General features: G+C 37.0%; 1 protein-coding gene across 8 annotated transcripts in view; it reads right to left on the bottom strand.

Moving 5' to 3' along the window:
* Positions 1–2668: 2668 nt before the first annotated feature.
* The window catches only part of AP3S1 (adaptor related protein complex 3 subunit sigma 1), a 45922-nt gene continuing 27343 nt past the window's right edge, over positions 2669–21247 (bottom strand). Inside the window, exons 6-8 of one of the 8 annotated variants that reach the window (XR_012627147.1) lie at positions 14863–15005; positions 9822–9885; positions 2669–3152 (exon numbers count right to left, since the gene is read on the bottom strand). Coding sequence is in view for 7 of the 8 variants with exons in the window: in XM_074856520.1 (XP_074712621.1) it covers positions 14877–15005 (129 nt within the window). In the remaining variant the exon portion in view is untranslated. Of the gene's footprint in view, positions 3153–9821; positions 9886–13699; positions 15006–18618; positions 18802–21172; positions 21215–21247 lie in introns of those variants that run through there. The other 7 variants (XM_074856520.1, XM_074856521.1, XM_074856524.1 and 4 more) reach the window with 7 other exon arrangements.

Raw genomic sequence — 21247 nt, 5'->3', positions numbered from 1 at the left:
ATCAGGCTTCATTAATTCTGCTGGTCATGGAATAACTTGTCCTCCCTTCTAGTTTACTTACTGTGTTTCAGCAAGTATGTGGAACAACTATTCTGATAGCATCTTCTGAACTGGGCAAATATTTAGGAACTGCGTTCTAACATAGGTTCTCTTTTACTAGTTGGTATGCATTAGATGGTGGTGTCATGCGATACGGCTGCTCAAAAGTAATGCTTGGCTAAAGTAGTTCAGATAAGAATGGGTGATCATTCCAGTTCCAGGAAACAACACATATGTCCAGCTGTGTGTAAAGGAGGAAACAAATACATTTACAAATTCCAAATAAGGGAGGTTTCAACTTCAAAAATGTCCCTGTTGCAACATGTAACTGCCTTCCCACCCTTAAAATAGCTCAGACAGATAATTTCTCCCTTTTACAGTCATTTGTTTACCTCTATTTAACAGGAAATCTGATGAATATCATGCAGCTGCCTGCATTCCCCTTGCAGCTGGAATAAATTTAGATTTATTCAGATTATTTAGGACTAGAAATATTAGTACACCATCACTCTTCTCAAAATTGAATGTACCAAACTGACACTTTAACCAACATATGTTTTGTTTGCCTTCATAACTGCCAATCAGCTTGGCAATGGACCAAATCCCAAGTTAGGGTGTGCCAGTGCTCAGTGAAATGTGAAAAGCACCAGGTCAGTAGGAGCTTCAGGGTATGCAGCACCTTCCAGAACCACCTATTTTGGTGTCATGGATGTTTGCATCTTGTCACTGAGTGGTTAACAAGGGTATACTTGACCACATGATATGCTCAGGAAGACACATTGACCCAGGCACTGGTTGTTGGGCTTGCTTTAACACTTAACCCTCATTTCTTTCCTCAGCACCTCTAGTGATCATCTTCTCATGTATTACCCTGCTTTGGTGGATAGACTCTCGAAAGCCTAGCTCTCCAATCCACTGGAGAAGAAGCTGGGCTGTGAAATCCAGACAGCAGGAAGGCACTCCAATCCTTTTTTCTTGTTCTAAACCTTGTTCGACATTTGCATTTTTCTGAACTCTGGAAGCCCAATTCACAGAAGTAGGTAGATGGAGACCAGCAATTCCTTGTATTAAGGCAGAGCCTCTTGTTAGTACATTCATCTACAGCTGTGTAGAAAACAGGCAGGTATTTTTTCTGTGTGAAGAGAATTTTAATTTTGACTGCTTCTCTGAGGACTTTACTGTTTGGAAACAGAAACTGCTACCTAGAAAAAAGAACAGTAAAAGCAGAGCTCAAAGCTAGTTTATGACCTAGGCTTATGGCAATAGTAGTTAGGTGTTCAAATGCCTTTTAAACATGGCCTTATGGACCTTCTTGTCTTTGCACACACAGCCATGTTTTGAACCACTTAGGAATGTTATGATTTGTGGTTTGATATGGCCTGTGGTTTCAAAATGATGCTGAGTTTGTCATTGAAATTATCCTCAAGAGACAGATAGATCTGTTTAGATCATTCCTTGCCAGTCTTTGCACTCTTTAGAGGAGTTTGTGCAAACTTTAACATCTAAGACGCTTCCAGAATTACAGCAGTTCCAAAAGAACACAAGAGTACAAAAATGCTTGGAGCAACACTGGAAAATTTGATCACAGGGTTCAGCCCTCCATCCTACTTTCAAGACCCTTTATGAAACTTGCATAAACCTTAGTCCAGTTAAATAAATACTCAGTTAAATAAAGTTACACTAACTTCACAGCAAGATCTAGCTTTCAGTTTCAATCATTCCTGTCACAGTCCTATGCACTGCATAGGATGCAAGGATGACAAGAAAGCTGGTTCGATCAGTACTGCTCAGTCTCAGAAACATAAATTGCAGGTTTATTGGTTTCCTTCCCAATGCTCAGCTACACAGACTGATAGCTCCCACTGATTCTGTGTGGAGTCCTGAATGGTTGACACTGCTGAAAAGTTCGACTCTGTATTTTGTTAAAACTAGTGTGATTTTTTTTTTGAAACCCACATCCTCTATGGTCAGTGCTCTGGATTTCCTGATCCCACCATTTCCTGGTACCAAAGACCAGAAAGAGCAATTTGCAGATGGTATAAACTAGCAAAATCAAGTCCGTCTTGTAACCTCTCCCTACAACCTTCATACCCTAAATTAAGTTAGAGGAATATGAAGAGTGATATAAAGATATAATTTTTTATATAAACAAATAATGGTAACCATAAGCACAGCCACCTTTCTCCCTGTATAACATTAACTGCCACCTGAAATTAAGAATCTTCTCTATCTTTTGAAAATATTGGAATTTTGTTATTGCATTATACAGAAAATAAGAATGCTCCACTTGTATTAACTTGAGATGTTACATACTGAAACAATAATCTTTTATAGTGGTTTTAATACAAGATAGATGAATGTGGTGGATGATGTATGTTTTCAAACGGAGAAAAAAACATGCAAATTAAGTGAAGGTCAAATTTCTTGTGGTTGAACCCATGAAGGAAATACAGAACATGTTTTGTTTGTTGGATCTTGGGGGAACACACTGTTTTTATGGTGGAGTAGTCATATTACACTAAAGCAGGCATTGTAATGTACTACATTTCAAAATCACATATTTATAAAATAGGGAATGTACTGACATCCAACATAGTCACTCTCAATCACAAAAACTGGAAACACTTCTGAAAAGTGAAAACTTGAAAAATCGCACCTTTATTTTTTAGTTGATAAAATACAAAGGAGGAAAAACCCTCCACTGAATGCTGATATAAACCTTCATATCACTAGGATCTAATAGTGAAAATCTATCATACATGACTTCCTTACATGAGTCTAAATCAGACGGGTCATTCAAAATGGCTACGTTTGAAACATCCTGTCTTGCTAAACCCCACTACCCTCTTCATGATCCAGGTCTTCATGATGCAGTATTTCACCTTACTTGTGTTTCATTAGAGAAATGTATGATAAAAATAAACATTGTACATCATCTTTATTGAATATGACTTGGCAGGCATTTTGTAACTTTTACTAGCGAAATTAAAAAAGATGATATCTTAAGACAATTACAGTTCAAAAGTGGTTAGGAGGAGAGGCTGGAAACTTTTCAAACTTTGAAAATTGTTCCTGTTGCATTCAGGGAGAAAACCAAGATCCTCCAAAATTTCCTGCAAAGAAACAGAGAATGAGAAGCTCAGAGTAGAGAATAACATTTTGTTATTGGCTCTACTATTTGACTGCACAGCATCAGCAGTCCATGCATAGGTGCTGCTTTGGGAGGTCCTTTGGTTTTAACCAAAAACTGCATGCAGTGAGCACCCTCAGCAAGAATTCCTATCAACTCTGATTCACTCAGTAACAGCTGTGGCTGCAACTAATCACTATTTTCCAAAACTCCAAATTTCAAAATTCCAAATTTCCAAAACTCAAAAATTCCTAACCTGCTGAATGATGCTTCTCTTCCAAGATAAACAAGCTGTTCTGCATTAATTTATGAGTGGTTGCATTTGGGAATTACTATGTAGTAGGGAATTACGACATTTCCAAATAAACAATGATGCTGAGCATGAAAATGCTGGCCTCTGTTTGTGATCCATTGAAACACAGATGGATCTGAATATTCCTAAAGGAGAAGTAAGTCAAGCTCGTTAGTTTTAGGGATACAAATAAACACAGTGTGTTTCTAATCATATCAGTGAGTCACAGGAGAGTGTTGAATTAATAGGATACTTTGTGAGCCTGAAGTCTGTCAACCTCTTCAGAAAACAGTGTGCTTGTCCCTCATCCTTTCCCCAAGCGCAGATGATCACTAAACAGCATTAGTCCATCATCACATACAAAACAGTTTAGGTTATAATTCTTAATCTCCTTTATACAGGTACATTTATACTGTCACTAAATAAGCACTGCACAAGGAAGTAACACAGCCTCTTTGCTGGTTGTGCCAAGTGGTATGAGTGCTGTGTGTGGTGGAGCTTAAGAAGGGTACTACTACATAAGTAGATCTGAAAACATGCGAGTCACACCTACTCAGATCACCTCAAGCTCAAAAACATTTAAAAATCTAATTTTCAAGATTATCCTCATAATAAAAGGTACAGAGAAGAGAACATATTTAAACAAAACTCAAACTTCAAAACAGGGATTCAACTATGGTGGTCTTCAAAACTTCTTACAGATCAACGTTTTTCAGGCAATTACTTCTTCATTAGGGACATATGATTTTTCAGATTAGAAGTACACTTTAGACAGCTACAACTCAAACTTCCTGATTGCTTAACTTTTGTAAGATTCTATTCATTAAGAAAACACAGGAAATAGAATAGAGGTTACCTAAATTGGAAGTTTTGTGTGGGTATCTGTTTTGGGGGGAGGTTGTTGTTTTAAACTGCAGAGACACCATGATAAATTAAGTTTAATGATGACAGCTGTGATTATTCCTCAGTTGCCACATTATGGTAGACCATGTGTACGTTGCACAGTCGTCTTAGCAAAACTGCCATGTAAGTAAGGCTGTGGTTTATTCAGCTTGGACAAAGTACCTTTTCACAGTTAGAAAAAGAGTTTAGAGAAGTAGTAGGAAAATAAATTATTGTCCTTTTATCTATCTATCTATCTAATCTCCCCCAAGACCACTCCTTCACACTAGTTTAGAAATTTCACAAGTTAACAAATTTCCAGTAGATCTCTGATCCCATTTTCCTCCATAAGGATCAACAACTTCCTTGCTTCACATTCCTCTCTCTGCTAGTCCCTCTACCCAAACAATTCCATAACCAGAAAGACACATGAAATACCATTTAACTGTAAGCTTATACTAAAACAATGCACTAATAAAACTAACACAACTTTTACATATTCACTCCAAGACAAAGAAGTTTTATAGTTCTCATTTGGAGCTGCATACTTTGGCAAATACACTAGCATAACTCATGCAAATTCTCTAACATTAATAAAATTTATTTTATTCTAGAGCAATTACTGTATTCACAAAATAGAATAAATGCAGGTTTCGTATTAAGACTTCATTTATGGTGGAAAAGTCTTCCACCTGGAGAAACATTCCAGAGCAGTCTGAAGAGAAAATTTCCCCCATAGTCCTCCGCAGTGGCTTGATAGGATCTATATTGTTTATCCAATCAAATGGCTCTGCAGCAAAGTCACAGCCCTTCCTGATTTTCTTATCTGGCAGTCCTCCAGCAAACTTCACCCTGTGCAGCAGAGTCTCCCAGTAGCATTTTCATTCTTACTCTCCCATCCTACATTCGTGAGTCATTATTTCTTTTTTTCTTCAGAAATTTCTTCATGTGCCTGTTCTTCCCATGACTTTCTCCACCACCTCTCTCTCAAACTATTCTTCCCAAACTGTCCTCAATTCCCATTCTCTCCTTTTCAAGGAAGTCCCTTTTTTGTTTCTACTCCTATCCCAAAGTTTTCCATTTCTTTCCTTTGAATTCATTAAATTAATGTGTTTTGTCAAAAACAGACTCTTGCCCGATTCCAAGCAAGGAAGCTAAATGGCCCCTCATGCAGAAAAACTGGAGTTACAGTTGCCTTTCCAGCTAAATGGGGTGTCTGCAGCTCCGCGTGTGTGCTGTGAGCCAGCAGTTTAGACAATCTGCCTAAACCCTGTGAACCCTAGCTGTCCATCAGACCACCTATCAGACAATGCTCCACTTGAACTGCCTCCCCAAAACTCTTACCTGCTAAATCTTTACAAGGAAGGATAAGATCTCTAAGAAAATTCTGAAGGATGGAATAGATTTTTTTTATACTGAAACTCAGAAACTCTAGGGAGGGGAAAAGAGAACAACTTTCTTAAGGTAAAGGAAACATATGGTGTAATAATTAACTTGGGGACAACATAAAATCATATTACAATATATTTGCACTGGCCCTGTGCTGCAACTCTGTGTGCTAAATAGGTCTTTGTTTGGTCATTAGTCACTGAAACTCTCAAACACTCAGCACAATGTTTAAATGTAATAAAAAGACCAAATAAGTGGAAAGTCACTGGCAGCACATCATCTGGCAATGGACTGTCTCTTTTTTCTTTACTGTTCTCCCTAACTTGAAACATCCCACATTCAGCCTCCCCACTGCTGTCCAGACACAGCTCTGCTTTTGCCATCCATCGTGGGGTGGGTCTGAAGTGTGAAGCCACAGCAGCACATCCTCAGCCCTTGTAGGGTTCTCAGTGTCATGGGGCTGCGTGCAGTCCCCATCTGAACTGGAAAGAAAGGGGAAGAAGAGCAATTGCATGACTGAACCACAAGAAGCAGGCAGACACACACACATGCTGGCATTGCAGGGCTCAACAGAGGCTGCAGTTTCCTTAGCTCTCCTAATCAATCCAGTGCTAGTGGTGCCATCTCCAGCAAACGGAGATACAACCCACAGGACCAGCCTGGGAGGAAGTGTGTGCTTTCACTTGGAAAACTCACTTATAATCCCTTTCGTCTCCATGAGTGATTCTAGTCCTTTCAAATGGTGCAATCTTCCCAACATATTTGAATGGCTATTTGGAATTTCATTGCTAAAAAATGATGAGGAAGGCCAGTGGGAATGACAAGGAGAGGCATTTGAAATTCCACAAGCATGTCCTCCTAAGAACAGGTATGACTGCCACAGTGCACGTCAAAGAGCGAGTGGACATTATGCACCATTACAGTCAAACTCAGAGAGGAACACATAACAGCTGAATTGCTAAGTACACCTCTAAAGTATGAAACGACCTGTTATTTTCATTCTTGTTTTTGATCAAGAGACTTTGTGTTGCTTATATGCTTTTATATTTCAGTTCTTAGGAATCTAAATAATACCTAAAAACTTAAAAAACTGGATACCAAGCAAACTTAGTGACTTTGGAATATTGTTTATTCATTTCGTGGACAGGAGAGAAATTTTCTTAAAGGGAAATACCATTTGGGAATCTCAGACTCTTGTCACTGAAATGAACATATCTACTGAAGGAATCCAACCCTCCTCTCCTTTTAGCCTGTAATTTACCTAGTAGGTAGTACTAGGGTAGGTGGCTAAGGGAAAGGGGAGGCTAGGGATCTCATCTGTTACCACTATGCACCTTGAATATTCACACCACCAGCAGCCCTATTACATGTTTTGAGTCAACAAGCGCACAAACATGGTGTAAGTAGTATCTTAGGTTTGCAAACACTTTGAATACTGTGTAGTACTAAGAAACAGCAAGTTTTCTCTTTTCCTATATTCAAATCCATTTGCTTCCTTCTTGTGTCTTTCTGTTACTGCTTCCTCATCACTCAAGCCAGATTTAGATACCTGTTTGTCAGAAAAGTAAAATTAGACCAACCAGCAACTGCCAGAAAAAAACCACCTATTTTAGAAGCAGTTTAAAGCTCACTGCCTTTAACTGAAAAAGATCTGGTTTTGCAAAGGTTTGTCAATTTTCCTATATATATCAGTTAACCTAACAAATTATTTCACAATTCTGTCACACATTTATCCCTAGATTATAAAATAACCTGTTTTAGCTCCTTCTTCTTTTACAACCTTATCCTTTGTTTTCCTTCTGGCTTTTCTTTTGGGCAGCACTGTTTTTAAGCTGCTCTGCAAACTACCAATTTCTTTTCACCCAAACCCTCTCCTGAATACTTCCTTCTTGGAAAAACTAAGTGAGATTTAGCAGGAAGCCCTTCATTGTACATAGTTATGAAAGAATGAATCATGTCTTCATGCATGATGCAAAGCCCTATTGAGTTACTACCCTATCATCTTCTCTTCCCTCATCCTACTACCTGTCTTACTATTGTCTTGGTTTTGGTTGGGATAGAGTTAATTTTCTTCAAAGTAGCTCCTATGGCCTATGTTTTGGATTTGTGACCAAGCCACCCTAGATAGCACATCTATATTTCAGTTACTGATGAGCAGTGCTTACACAGTGTCAAGGCCTTTCCTCACGCTGCCCTATCAGCAGTTAGGCTGGGAGTGCACAATAAGCTGGGAGGGGACACAGCCTGGACAGCTGTAATCCGTGTTATGCTAACCGACAACACTTGGATATGAGTATTTTAGTAAACTGCAATCTAGCTTAAACTAAAAAGATACTATAGTGCCATTAAACTACTGAAATGGGCTATAGCAGATTCCTAAGAACTGAAATTTCCAGGGCCAAGGGGACTTATTTAATGGAGCGATACTTTTCAGCTTTAGGAATCTGTTGCACTGATGCCAGGAGGAAAAGGATGAGCACTAACTATTTCTTACCTTGCTACAGATTTCATGGATTACTCTGAACTGTAAAATGTTTTGGCTGTTCCTACCTGCTCTTGGTTTTTTCCTGAAGATCATCTCAGTGATAGCACCTCTTGCTGGAGAGCTGCAGTTCAGGCCTTTGTGCAGCCTCATACCACCTAAAAGGACACCTCATCAGGTTTCCTCAGACAACTAGTCCTATACTACAAACTCACATCTTACCCTCTGGCAAGAGGCTCTCATATTAACCTTCTCCCTCCTGCAGGACTCCAGCATGCAGGTCTATATAAGGGCTTGTCCCTAACCAAAGTTTATCCGTCCTTGTTTTTAAGTGAGTGGGAGAAACCTGAGCCAGGATGCACATGCCTATATTAATAGGTTGTTATATATTTCTATATAGCAACATATTCTATATCTTGCCAGGGCAACCACATCTTGAATGAGTGCACAACACCTTGCAGAGGGACAGCAGCCAGGATGTGCCCTGCTGGACTTTGCTGGAGGTATCTGTGATGATACCTGTCCTGAAGACACAAAAGAATGACAGTCAACGAGCCCTCCCTGGTGAAGCAGATTTTGTACAGAGACGCAGGCAGGCTAGTCTACGACACGCGAGATGCCAGGGTGTCTCAGGGAGGAACAGAACCATGAGTTCTGTCCTAGGGTGACCCAAATGATTTCTGACTTCAACACACTTGGGAACGGGATGACTGTTTCAATCATGAAAGATCTCTGCTGTCCTGACACACATCAGCATAACAAATTACTATAAAGACTATTTTGAATGCAGAGTCCATACCAGTTTTGCTTCTCTTTATGCACTTTGGCAGACTGCTTGGTCAAATTTGTTGGAATGGACCTTTGGTGGTGACGATGTGGGTGCCACTTAACATGGCTACACCAAAGGCAAAAGTTTCTTAGATGTCTTGTGTAGAGTACTGATCATGCAGGTATCCTGCCATACACATGGGTCATGCAGGTACACTGCAGACATCTGAAGCTGTGAAATTCAACTTGTGTCTCACAGCAACTCTGCTGGCTGATTGCTGAAAATTGTACCAGAAGAGAGTCTGTGGATTGGACTGTGAAAGCCAAAAAAACCCAGGAGACTATACACTTGTCCACCCAAGCATCTCACAGTCACCGATACAGGCCTACTTCTAGCTCCACCTCTGGTGACGTTTATAGTCCTGTTCGGAAAGAATCCAGATCGGGATTTGCTCCACTCCTGGTGCAGTCTCGTTGACTGGCTAGACAGCAGAGCCAGCCAAGAAAGAGACACTTGGAATCTGTGTATGCTTCCGAGTTTCAGAAGAGCCAAACTGGGCAGGAAAGCAGTGGAATATGGCTCAAGTGCCTGTCACTCTACCTCATGGGATGGATGACAGATCAACTCAAATGTCTCTAGCACTCAGCCACAGGCACACTCAGTCTGCACAAAGAGGAGAGGTATTGACCTCTGGTTCCTCCCTGGTCAGATCACACTGTCACAGAACTCCTAATGCACCACAAGCCCGAAACCTCTGCAGACAAGAAATCCGGTTGCTAAGCGGACATTGCAGTGTGACCTTTGCATTTCTACCATGAAATGGAGGCAGTAACATTACCTGAGCTCATAGAGCATTTGGGGCCAAACACTGGACACCAAAAATTGCAAGGATGGATCATTTCCTTAAATGAAGAAAGGAAGAGATATTTACAATTTGCTATGATAAGCATAAAAGTAAATAACAAAAGATTATTTTTTGTGAAGTTAACTGTTCACCTTTAGTCCATTTTGGCAGTACTTGGCTCATGCTTGCTTTCCTTGCTCGTAATAAAATTATGAATACTCTGTGAAGTTGAGAAATATATTTTGTGCAAGACTTAGGCTCTGTTTTTCTTTAACAGTTATAAACAGACAATTTGATCTGTGACATCTTAATTTCCAGTTCCTTCAGTATTTTATGCCCCGCATATGCTATAATTCAGTATCAAAGAGCTTTATGAGGTAACCCTGAGAACATTAGCAAGTTCCCATTCAGCTATCAGCATAGGCCTAAGTAAAACTCAGGATACTTTCAGCATATATTGGAATGTGCTACTAGAAAGAAAATGTCAGACGTGCTCACAGGAAGGCAGCGTCAATTTGAGTTTCTGGCTTGAAGCTGTTTCTCCCTTGCAACAAGTCATACTTTCCTTCACCCATTCCTGTCAAGCAGAATAAATCAGAGCAGCAACATCTGTTTAAGAAGAGGAATTTTGTACACGCTTGTAATGTTGTAATATATTCCCTCTTCCCAGAATATATCCAAAACAGGGGAGTGCATTGACACAGTACCTGTACCATCTGGGCTGTCAATACCACAGAGAGCATTCTCAGTTGATTCTAACATGAGATGCTTCTCTTTTAGCGAAAAAGAGTCAAAAGATTTTTTCAGCAGTACTCACTGCCCCTGCCCCAGTGGGACAACGAGCTGCTCTGTTTCAAGTCTATGGAGGCAGCTGGGAATGCCCATTTTGTGAAACTCTTATAATTTCTGCCCTTTCTCCATTTGTTTAGAAGAATCCATCTTGCAAGAAGGAAGAAAATTATCTGTCTGCTTCACTTGAGCCTTCAGAGAATGTCTTTGGCTTCTGAAAGGAAAATGCTTCATATTTTTTATCTCAAAACTTGATAGGGAATCTATATCCCAGAAAAAAAATTTTCTTCTCAAAGACAAAAAAATTACTTGTCAGAACTAGCAGTTGCTCTCACAGGCTAATCAGACTTAATCTCCCCATTACTAAGTTTCACAATAAATAGCTCTGAATTTGAAAGGTGTAATTCATCATGAGAGAGACAACCACAGTTTGGAGACAAGTGATCTGAACAGCCACTACATACAAGCCTCAAGCTTGCTTTCTGAGGACACTTCACCCTGCATCCCCAGAACACAGACAAATGTGGAAAATAATTACCGTGTGGACTATTGAGACAAGTAACTACCTGTGATACAGGGACTTTCTGACAACAGAAAAACAGGTGTGGGGAAATGCAGGAAAAATAGATTAGTTAAGACATCCTGAAGGTTTAATTACTAATTTGTATTATTAATGTTACAGTCACCTTAAAATTAACTCTGTGCATTATTTATCAAGGACTATCAAAAAGTAGTACAGATAATACTTGCTACAGTTAAATAGCTATGATCACATGAAAACGTCTCTCCCCAGAGAATTTCACTAGCAGAGAAACTGAATAGGAAAGAAAATCTAATGTGGGAAACCAACACATGAGGTGCCTGTCTCAGATACCTTAAGTACCAAATAGTCTCAGCTACTGTTTAACAATGTTTAATTTGCAGTTCTAAAAAATGCCCAAAGTTAGGAAAAATGCTTTCAATGATTCATTTATAGATGCTGGTGCCCTGATGAACATCACTTAAAAAGCTCTATAGAGGTAGAGTATTGCAAATTCATTGCCTGGCTTCTGAAGCTAAAGGATGACTCAAGATATCTTCTCCTTTTTAACAAAAGCTAGTGCAAAAAACTGATGTTTATATACACATATATATACGTATGTTAAGCATTGGGGGTTTTTTGCGGTTACAAAAGCATTAAAAACATTTAAATTTATAATCAAGAACTTAATCATTTACAACCCACAGCCTATTTCCATTTTAAATCCTAAGCAGTAGTTAAGAGGACACTGGTGAAATAGGAGAAAGAATTCAAAAGGCACATCATTCTCATGAAGGTGATGAATACAAGCAGATCAGCATTGTGGAAAACCTCTGAGTATCCGCAACACAAGGCAAGCCCTAGAATGTCAAGAGTAAGAATACCATTTCCATCATTTCTATCAGTCAAGTATCCCATCATCTTCTGACTAGTTTTAGTTTAAGGCCTGGCAGTGTCAAATGACATGGCAAGAGAATAATATCTCCTCTGACAAAATACAGATACTTCTCCTGCAATGCAGTGGCAAATAGGTTCAGCTACCCTGAAGAAGTCCACATTGTCATACCATCTGTTCTGATTAAAAAAAACTCCACCTACCATTCAGGCTTTCTGTACAGTACCTCTTCTGTGTGCGAGAGAGAATTTCTCTTTGAAAGAAGTGCAATTTTACTGTGAAAATCCAATAAAGAATTTCTTCTCATCTAAGGGTTTTTTGAGTAAAGAAGCACCAGTTGTTAGTCACAGCCTTGCATTAAATATTTGCTGGCCAGTCACAAACAGAGAAGCTTCTTGAAAAATCTGCTGTCTATGGAAGAGTTGTCCAGAGAAGAATCCTTCCTGGCAGAAGCCATGTTGTCAGGTAGGAGAAAGGTAGTATAAACAACAGTAATGCAAAACACAAAGCTTAAAAAAAAAGCTTTAAAATAGTCATATAATTGTTAAGAGATAAGATGTAGGTCACTAAAATGAATGAAATCCTAGCTATTATTGACAGATAAGAGGTGAGAATTTAGTCTGAAATATACTTCATGTCAAGATGCATCTCAGACATTCCTTCTCTACAGATTTGGAAAAATATTTGATTCAAATAAACCCAGAAAAGCTTTCTCTGTGATGAATGAAAAATGTTTTAACCACATAAGCTTACAAATCTGAAAATGAACCAGAGGGAAAAAAGTGAGACAAAACATAGAGGAGTTGGAAGAATATCTGAAATTGTGACCTCCTTTCACAAATAGCCAGAAGAACTCTCTGTAAGCCAGCTGTTTCAAAATTTCCTATTTATGCTTCAGCAGCAGCCCTAACTAAATCCTCACAAGGGGAACAATGTGGAAGATTTTCAACATCTTTACTTTGAATGTCACATGGTCTATACATTAAACAGAAAAATAAAAGTTGGCAAAAGCAGGTGAAATTATTGTAACAGTTCCAGATTTGTACTAGCTAAGCTGTGTAACTTGGGAATACAATGAATACTCTACTTCATAGGGAAAAAATGCTGCATGTTTCACTCTCTCAATTCCTTCAGTGGAAATGAGAAGGTGGCAGTTTTCTACTTAAACCCCGCCTGAAATTTCCTGAAGCCTCAAACTAAGAAAGTTAATTTGGAAGAATGAATATTCTTTAAGCGGTATGAAGAGGACAATTGTGTTATCAAAAGCATTTATAAAATAGTGTTACTTGATGCTTATTAAATGTAATATGAACAATATACATGAAGTTTCTTCCCCCCCATAAGAAATACATTAAAATTCCTTGGATTGTATCAGATTTTGTACTTCAAAAGTAATTTCTCTTTTATGTTTTTCTTTCTCAAATGGTCTCAAAGGACCATGATAGTTACTATAGATTAAGCAAAGAATATGATGTGATTCCAAGTTTATCCTATGGATAAGGATATCTTAAGGAAAAGAATGCTTGGTTTACATCAAATCCAAATTTCTGAAGTAACACAGAACGTTTCAGACTAGTCCTGAAATATGTTGTCCTTGATACACTATTATTGTATTTTCATATACCGTATTGACTACATACTTTTTTGGAGAATAAAACTGTACGCGAATTCTTAAATATCCCAATGATATTTTTATTGTTCATTTAAACAGACTTGTACATCACACACAGCTTAAGAGCATGATTATAAAAACCAATCACTATCCCCCTTTATTGTTTTTAAATCACAGAAGAGTTTAAGAGCTGAGCAACTTACACAGAGGTGATAGCACTTAGATTTTCTGAGGTCTTGACAATACTAAGTATCTCATAAATCTAATTCTTAAAGTAGAGAATCACAAATGTCACCAGGCACAGAGGCCCTACTAAAGTATCCTCATTTATCTTTCCAGAGTGCCTTTATCACATTACTTGATACATTCACATTTACAGTTCTGAGCTGCCCAATCTCCTCAGCCCATTCTGTACTTGTCGCAACACACACAGCAACTGCAGAGACAGTTTTTACCAAAACAAAGTCAGACCGTCAGGGAAAAGTCTATCTGACTGTGTAAGTATCTTCTCAACATCTATATGTAAACAGAAGTCATTGGATCTTCAGTAAAGGCAGTTTTTCCTTCAGAATAATAATGAACAGCTTTTGTGAGAAATGTAAAGAGCCAATATGTTCAATGCAATACCCCCATGTAATTCCTTCAGAGATTAAACTACAACATTAATGCTTGCTACAACAGTATTTATATATAGGCAATTGGCTCCATAATAGGAAATAACATGATTTATTGCAAAGAGTAGATTTCAGACAAACAGGTATTTAGAAGTCCAGTTTGTTAAGGGTTTATTAAAACAAAACAAGAGTTTAATGTTTTCATGCAAAATTTGCATTAAGTTTTAAATAATCATGACAAACAGCAGAAGTAGTTAAAGAATGCACTAATTATAGACCTTAGTGAATATACAAAAAAACTCAGCATTATAGGTTATACAAAGTAAAGAACATCTTAAATACTTTCCCAAAACACTGCAGCAACTGAGACACAGTGATATGCCTTACAAGGGCATAGGAATGTAATTTAGAAATCACACGGGAACTATCCATATCCTTTAATTTCACAAACAAGACAAAAGCAACATTCAACTCCACACACTGATTTTTCAAATTATGTCTATACAGTACCTTGAGTTTTATCCAAATAGTAAAAGTTAGACATGTCATTTATTTAGTAAACAATTATGCGGTAAATCTCTATTACATTTTTTCGTTGGTTTTACCTGGCGTAGCCATGTTATTTAAAAGAGGGCAGGTTTGGCACTTTTATACTGATGTCACCAATATTAATATTTCTTGGGATCTCTGGCAAATTCATATTCTTTACAGCTGAAACAGCCCGGGCTGGAGCTCCTGCTAAACCAGCCTGTGTATAAAGTGAGGAAAAATGCAAGTCAGGCAAAGCTGATAAAAAGAAGATTTACTAGCAATATACACAGACAACTAACTTTTCAAGTACTTCCATGGTTACACAATTAGAAAGACCAGATGGTAATTGTGTTTGGAATGAAATGGGTTATTTTGAAATATTAAAATCAGAAAGAGAAAACAGTTCACACATTCCTTTTTATATGGTAAAACATGTAATGTCAACTTGATGGAAAAGTATGCGGGGACAAATAGGAGGCTTATCCAAGCATGCGTCATGTGTAGGTTATAGAACAGACAGTCTTGAGGTATTTGAAGTCCAATGTGCTGTCTTTGTTTCTTACCTATTCTAAAAGTTCATATGGTTCACAGCTGACTAACACTGGTTACAGGTTCAGAATATGTAACCTCAAAGTAACCTGCTACTGAATGTCAGCTGAACCATATTACTTATCTAAATGAATATACATAAAGTATTTCAAGGTGGCTTAACCTAAAATGAAAAAGATAAACACCTTACATTTGTGGGTGATATAGAGCATCCAGAGAGATCATTCCTACAGACCAACTGGAGTAATCTGTTGTCCCACATATCTAATTATATGATAACATATCTGTGGCCCCCAGGCACGCTGGAACATTACATAATAACCTGGTTATGCCAAATTAAACACTGAAGCACCTATTTTGTATTAAAGTCCTCTACTATACACATTCTCTCTTCATCTAAAGTCAGAGCCTTTCTGTATAAATATGCAATTTTTACAATATAGAAGTAAGTTCAATACTGACTTCCATTCAGTTCTGCTTTTCAGATAAAATAACTGCCAAGTTTACCCACTAGGGTATGTTACTGAAATGCTAACAAAGATGATTTACAGCTCAGAGGTCTGAAGACATAGAGAAAATGATCCTTCCCTATTGCTTCTGAAGAACACCTCTTCAAAACATTGTTATTTTAAGGGCTACTTAAAAAAGGCCAATAATTAAGTTGTTACTGTATTTGACACTGTGTAGAAACAGTACTATTCATTTTAAGCATGGAAACATTTCTCCTAAAAGTTCAGATTCTCTAAGCATATTTAGAATTAGCTGTGTGATTTTACTTCAGGCTTGCCACAGAAGTGTAAAAATAATTTTTGTTCTTGCTGGGGGAAAAAAAAAAGCCTGGAAGATTTTAAAAACAGAGCTCTTATTAGCAGAAAAAGACATCATATTCCAAATTCTGTGAACATGTAGAAAAATTAAGTTTTTATTTTGATGTTTTACAAGTAGGATTAAAAATATTAAAAAAGAAGAAAAAACACAAAGTGATTTTCAGAACTACTACAATTTTAGAGCGTGGCATCTTGCAGGCCCACTAAAAAGGAACCATCCACAAGAAACAAAGCAACATGTTTAAAACTGGTTAAACAAAAGACTAAACCTGTAGAAATGTAATGTCTTTCATTATAAGAGCATCAAAGACTTAAGAAACCAGTGCATTCGCAGATAATATAATTCTGAGCAAGAAATACAGCAAAACAAAAGAAGAAAAACTTCTGGAAAAGTTTGTGTCATATTTGATTATTAAATAGTGTTGGTAGGTGACTACCTCTCAGCATATAACCTTTTCAGATTCTGATTTTCACTGAAATTCATTGCAATTACAGGGTATAGTTACTGAGGAGTACACCTGACTTCCGTGGCGTCCACCCGCACTACTGCACAAAGGGAGACAGACACCCTATATACTCCTCAGATAACAACTCTACTTTTTGAAGGCTGTTCAAAAAAATATCTTCTCCTTTTTACTACTCTAAGAAATACATGTAAGGTCAAATTAACATAAGATTTCCACTGAAAACCCTACCTACTGTTCTCCTTGTCCCTTCAAAAACATAACCTATAGTCTAAATAAAATGGATTCAAGTTTTCAATTTTGAACTAACCCTTTTATATCATGTGGAAAGGCTAAAGCATCATAAATCCCTAGATTTTAGTCACAGGAGGATTCCCAGTACCAGGAACAGAGATGAGAAAGCCACAAGTCATCTGTTATAACATCCCCCTGCCAGACACTCACATATGAGACATGCCAAAGTTGGGAAAGGCATATGGGGGTAGAGGAGAAAGCTCAGGAAATCTTAAATCTCTAATGCAACCAAATAATTTGCTCTCACTTTGGCCCTGACATATTCCAAAGTATCAGTTCTCAGAAGTACAGGCTAAGTAAAACTAAAAAGGTGCAAAAAAGTATTTTCAAAGCCTCTTTTCTCTTGGCTTCCCCTAACATCACCAAGTCTATCATGTCATTCACTTCAGAGGCTGTTTCAACTGCAGTACCTTTATGAGAGGGAAAATCTGGATCTAACGCTAGTAGTATTAAGAAATGCAAGTATCCCTGAATCTACAATATCTGTAAGAGGCAGTATTAGACACTGCAATTTCTTGCTATTTAGTAAAAAACAGTGCAGAAGATATGAAGCTGCTCAACACTGTCCTTTTATATTTGAGAACTTGGAAATACTGATTTGAAATCAGGAGGTAACTACCAGTGAAGTTTAACAGATAAAACAATAAATGCATTTCCTTTTTATTTGGTTCTATCCTTTAAATTCTATATTCAGTAACTGGAGAAAAAGTGTAAGCACAACCAGAAGTGGGGCAATGTAAACTGTTTTCCATAGAGAAGATGAAAATACTAATAAAGTAGTAACAAAAGCAATGAATTATACAATTTGTAACTCAAACAATGGGAAATCAGAAAAATATTCTAAGTGATGGACATGGTCCACACAAACAGGCATGGCTGGCAATTCAAAAGAGAGATGCCTTCTAGGTGACTAGGATGGAGATTCCTTACCCTAATTTAATGAAAGTTAATTATTCTTAATGGACAAATAAAAAGTTTTAGTATAACTGGTCATTATTTTTACCTACCTGCAGCTATCCTCTTTACACAGACTTACAGTCCCTGCCTCCCGCCCCAATGGCATAGGATACAATGGAGACACAATTGAGAATTATTTAAAATACCACAATGACATGACCATTGCCCTTCCACCCCCCTACACAGTCACGACTTGCAACAGTCACATTTCATGAGGACCATTCTGGATCAGGACCAGCAAAGATCCCTGACAAAAGTACTATGAATTTCAGATTACCTCTTTTTTGCCAGCGAGATTGTCTTTCACTATCATATGCTGGAGTAGAGATTTCAAACTATTACATTCTCTTCTCCTGTAATTCTCTGTATTAAGTGGGTTTGTAATTCAATGTATACATAATATGCATAGGAGAATGCTATTTATCACAATTAATGTCAATCCTATCAAGCACAATGCAGTCATACAGTATTTTTAAGAGAGAGCAAACACTTCATAAAAAATGTCTAATTGATAAAATTACTGAAAAGTACTTAAACTCACAAACTCGATAACTAATACATTATTTCAAATGCTATTGTATCTGAATTTCTTTTTAACATGTCAAACAGTGAACTAGTATGCAAGTCCTTCCATTTATCTATAATTTCTTTTACAGAAAGTGAACTGTATTTACAAACACAAAGGTACTACAGGAAGTACTTCCAGCTCAGTGTGCTTTTAAGAAATTTTATAGAGGTACCTGATTAAAAGAGCCATCACTGTAACATTGAACTGGACAAGTTTCAACTGCCTTTTTTATCAAATAATTCATCAGGTAAGTTGGTGAGGTGCAAAGAAAAAACTGTTTCACTTGGAAAAAAAAAATACGTAGCAAGCTTTAAACATGCAATGAATGATGAACTGTCACAGCGAGCAAATGACCTAAGCAAGTGAAAATGAAACTTCTTAAGACACATCAATGAAATTTCAGAAATACAGTACAAATTGCATACAGCTAGCATTACAATAAACCCATACACCACATTTTTGCCACAGCTGCTTTGTATTCTCAATTTGTTATTGAAGGTTGTACTTCAATGTTGAAACACTGTATATTAAAATTTTAGGTTCACTTATTGCAAAAAATGGTTGTAAACATGTTCATATACTTTTAGAGTGAAAGAGCAATGCCACATATGCAAAACAATAATACTATTTTAAAGATTGAAATAGACATGTTTAATAACAGAACTTAATTCTACTGGTCTTAGTCTATCAGGTAGGAAATATGAGCTGTTGTTAGTTTACTTAGGTCATTATTTATCCCTACAGGAATCAACTTTCTTCAGACTTATCATCACCCTTTCTCATAATGCCCCACTGATAACTTTATATGAAAGTGATCCCAGAAACAATGTTTTACTCTTTAAAAAGAAATTCAGATCAACTGGAAAAAGTACTGCACATCACAAATGTGGTTACTATGCACATACAAATAGAAGAAAAATAAGATTCAAACCCCTTTCCCAAACAACTTTACACAGAGCTAGCTATCACTAAAATAAACATAAAAATATACAGCCTACCTGAAAACAAAATAATGAAAGCTAATGCTTTGCAAAATAAGCCACCCTTTTCCAGATATTTTGGAGGTACTAGGACCTCTCTGCTGCTGGTGTTTCATACCAATGTTTCTTTCCAGAACAAGTATGACTTCAAAGCAGCAGGGTTATGAAATCATGAAAGGATGCGATACATAATATAAAGGAATGATCATGTCCCCTGCTTATGAAGTTAAATAAATGAACATAATTAGAGAAAAAACAAAATGAAGTCTGCAAGTATATCAAAATGAGGCCAAACAGATAAGAAGACTTAAGACATACTCTTAGAAATTTTAAGCACTTGAATCACAAAGAGAGTAATGGATGGGAATGATTAATTATTTGCTTGTTTGCTTTTCATTGCCAGACCCAAAAATAAAAACAGAAAAAGAAAAGTAGCTTTGCACAAATAAAAAAAAACAAAACAAAACAAAACTGAAATCAAGCTCCCTATTGTTACAATGGAAATACAGATTATATGTTACAAGTGTTGACATATTAGGCAGAGGAAGGTCATTTTGCTTGAATTTCTTCATGTTCTATATCATTCTTCAAATTTAGGTAAAATGTTTCATACTACCCAAAAATATTTTAAGCTAATGCTTTACAACTTAATACAACTAAATCCAATTACAGAATTATATTTGTGAAATCTTAAAGTATTATATTACTTTATCCTAGCAAGATCATGTAAAAAAGAGCAAAGCTATTCAGAAATTAAATAAACTTCATCTGCTTAAGATTCCAGCTGTTTAAAATACCTGCAGTTTGAATACACAGATATTTAAAATAAGTGGAAATGAATTTTGAAGTACTGCAATTAACCATGACTGACATTCAAAGCATTGAGCTGAACTAAACGTTTCAAATGAAAATGACGGGGGACAATGATCATAATCTGAACGTCAAACATACATTCTCCTCCTCTTTTTTCAGTTCCTTGTTAATATTCATGTTCAGTGACTGCAGTTACCAAGATATCTTAAAGCAAAATCCAGTGATTCAGATCGCATGGGCAGCAAATGTACATCTGAAGGTGACTACATGCTGAGAGCCCTTCTCATTCTACTTAAGGTTGAAAGATCAACTTTGGTATTTCTACATCATCTTTACAAATTGCACTGATAATTTTATTCTCTATGTATAAAACCACTTGAATTTTGGTTTTGGTAGGGTTTTTTTTAATATTTTGTTCACCTGAAACGTTCTGAAACTTCTCTTTGCAAGCAGGTAAAAGTTCTTTGTTTTCATTTGGCAATACTAAATTGTGAAACAAAAGAGTTCATATTACCTATTTCAGATTATCAGGTACAAAATTCTCCCAAATAAGAATCATCGTATCATATTTTGTTATCTGTGTGTTCAATTTATTATTCAGATTAGTTTGCAGTTTTTTTGTTAATATTCATACAAGTTCATATTCCTTTGTTTCTTAAACAATGATACAAAGAAAAGTTAAATTCTAAAATGCAGGAAGAGAAATAAAATAAAAAATATGATGTCAATGGAAAGCTAGTAAAATACACTGTAGCCAATAAAAAGATGAGGGAGCTACAAGAAGGAACTAGCACAAAAAGTAGGCTACAAGGACTAGTATGGGTATTTTTACACAAAATTTTTGAGTCTGGCCTACATAATTTATTGCCTTTGACATCATTTTGCTTTCCCTTTTTGTTAAAAGTACATTTTTTTCTAAAAGTCAGCAATACCTTTGTCTACCTGTCCTGTCTGGGAGACTGAAAGATAAAGGTCTGTAAGAGAGAAGAATGGAAAGAGCTAGAAAA

This window comes from Strix uralensis, chromosome Z (genome assembly GCF_047716275.1).
Source record: "Strix uralensis isolate ZFMK-TIS-50842 chromosome Z, bStrUra1, whole genome shotgun sequence".
NCBI lineage: Eukaryota > Metazoa > Chordata > Aves > Strigiformes > Strigidae > Strix > Strix uralensis.
The sequence above is the reverse complement of the archived record's forward strand: the minus strand, read 5'-3'. Positions and strand labels throughout refer to the sequence as shown.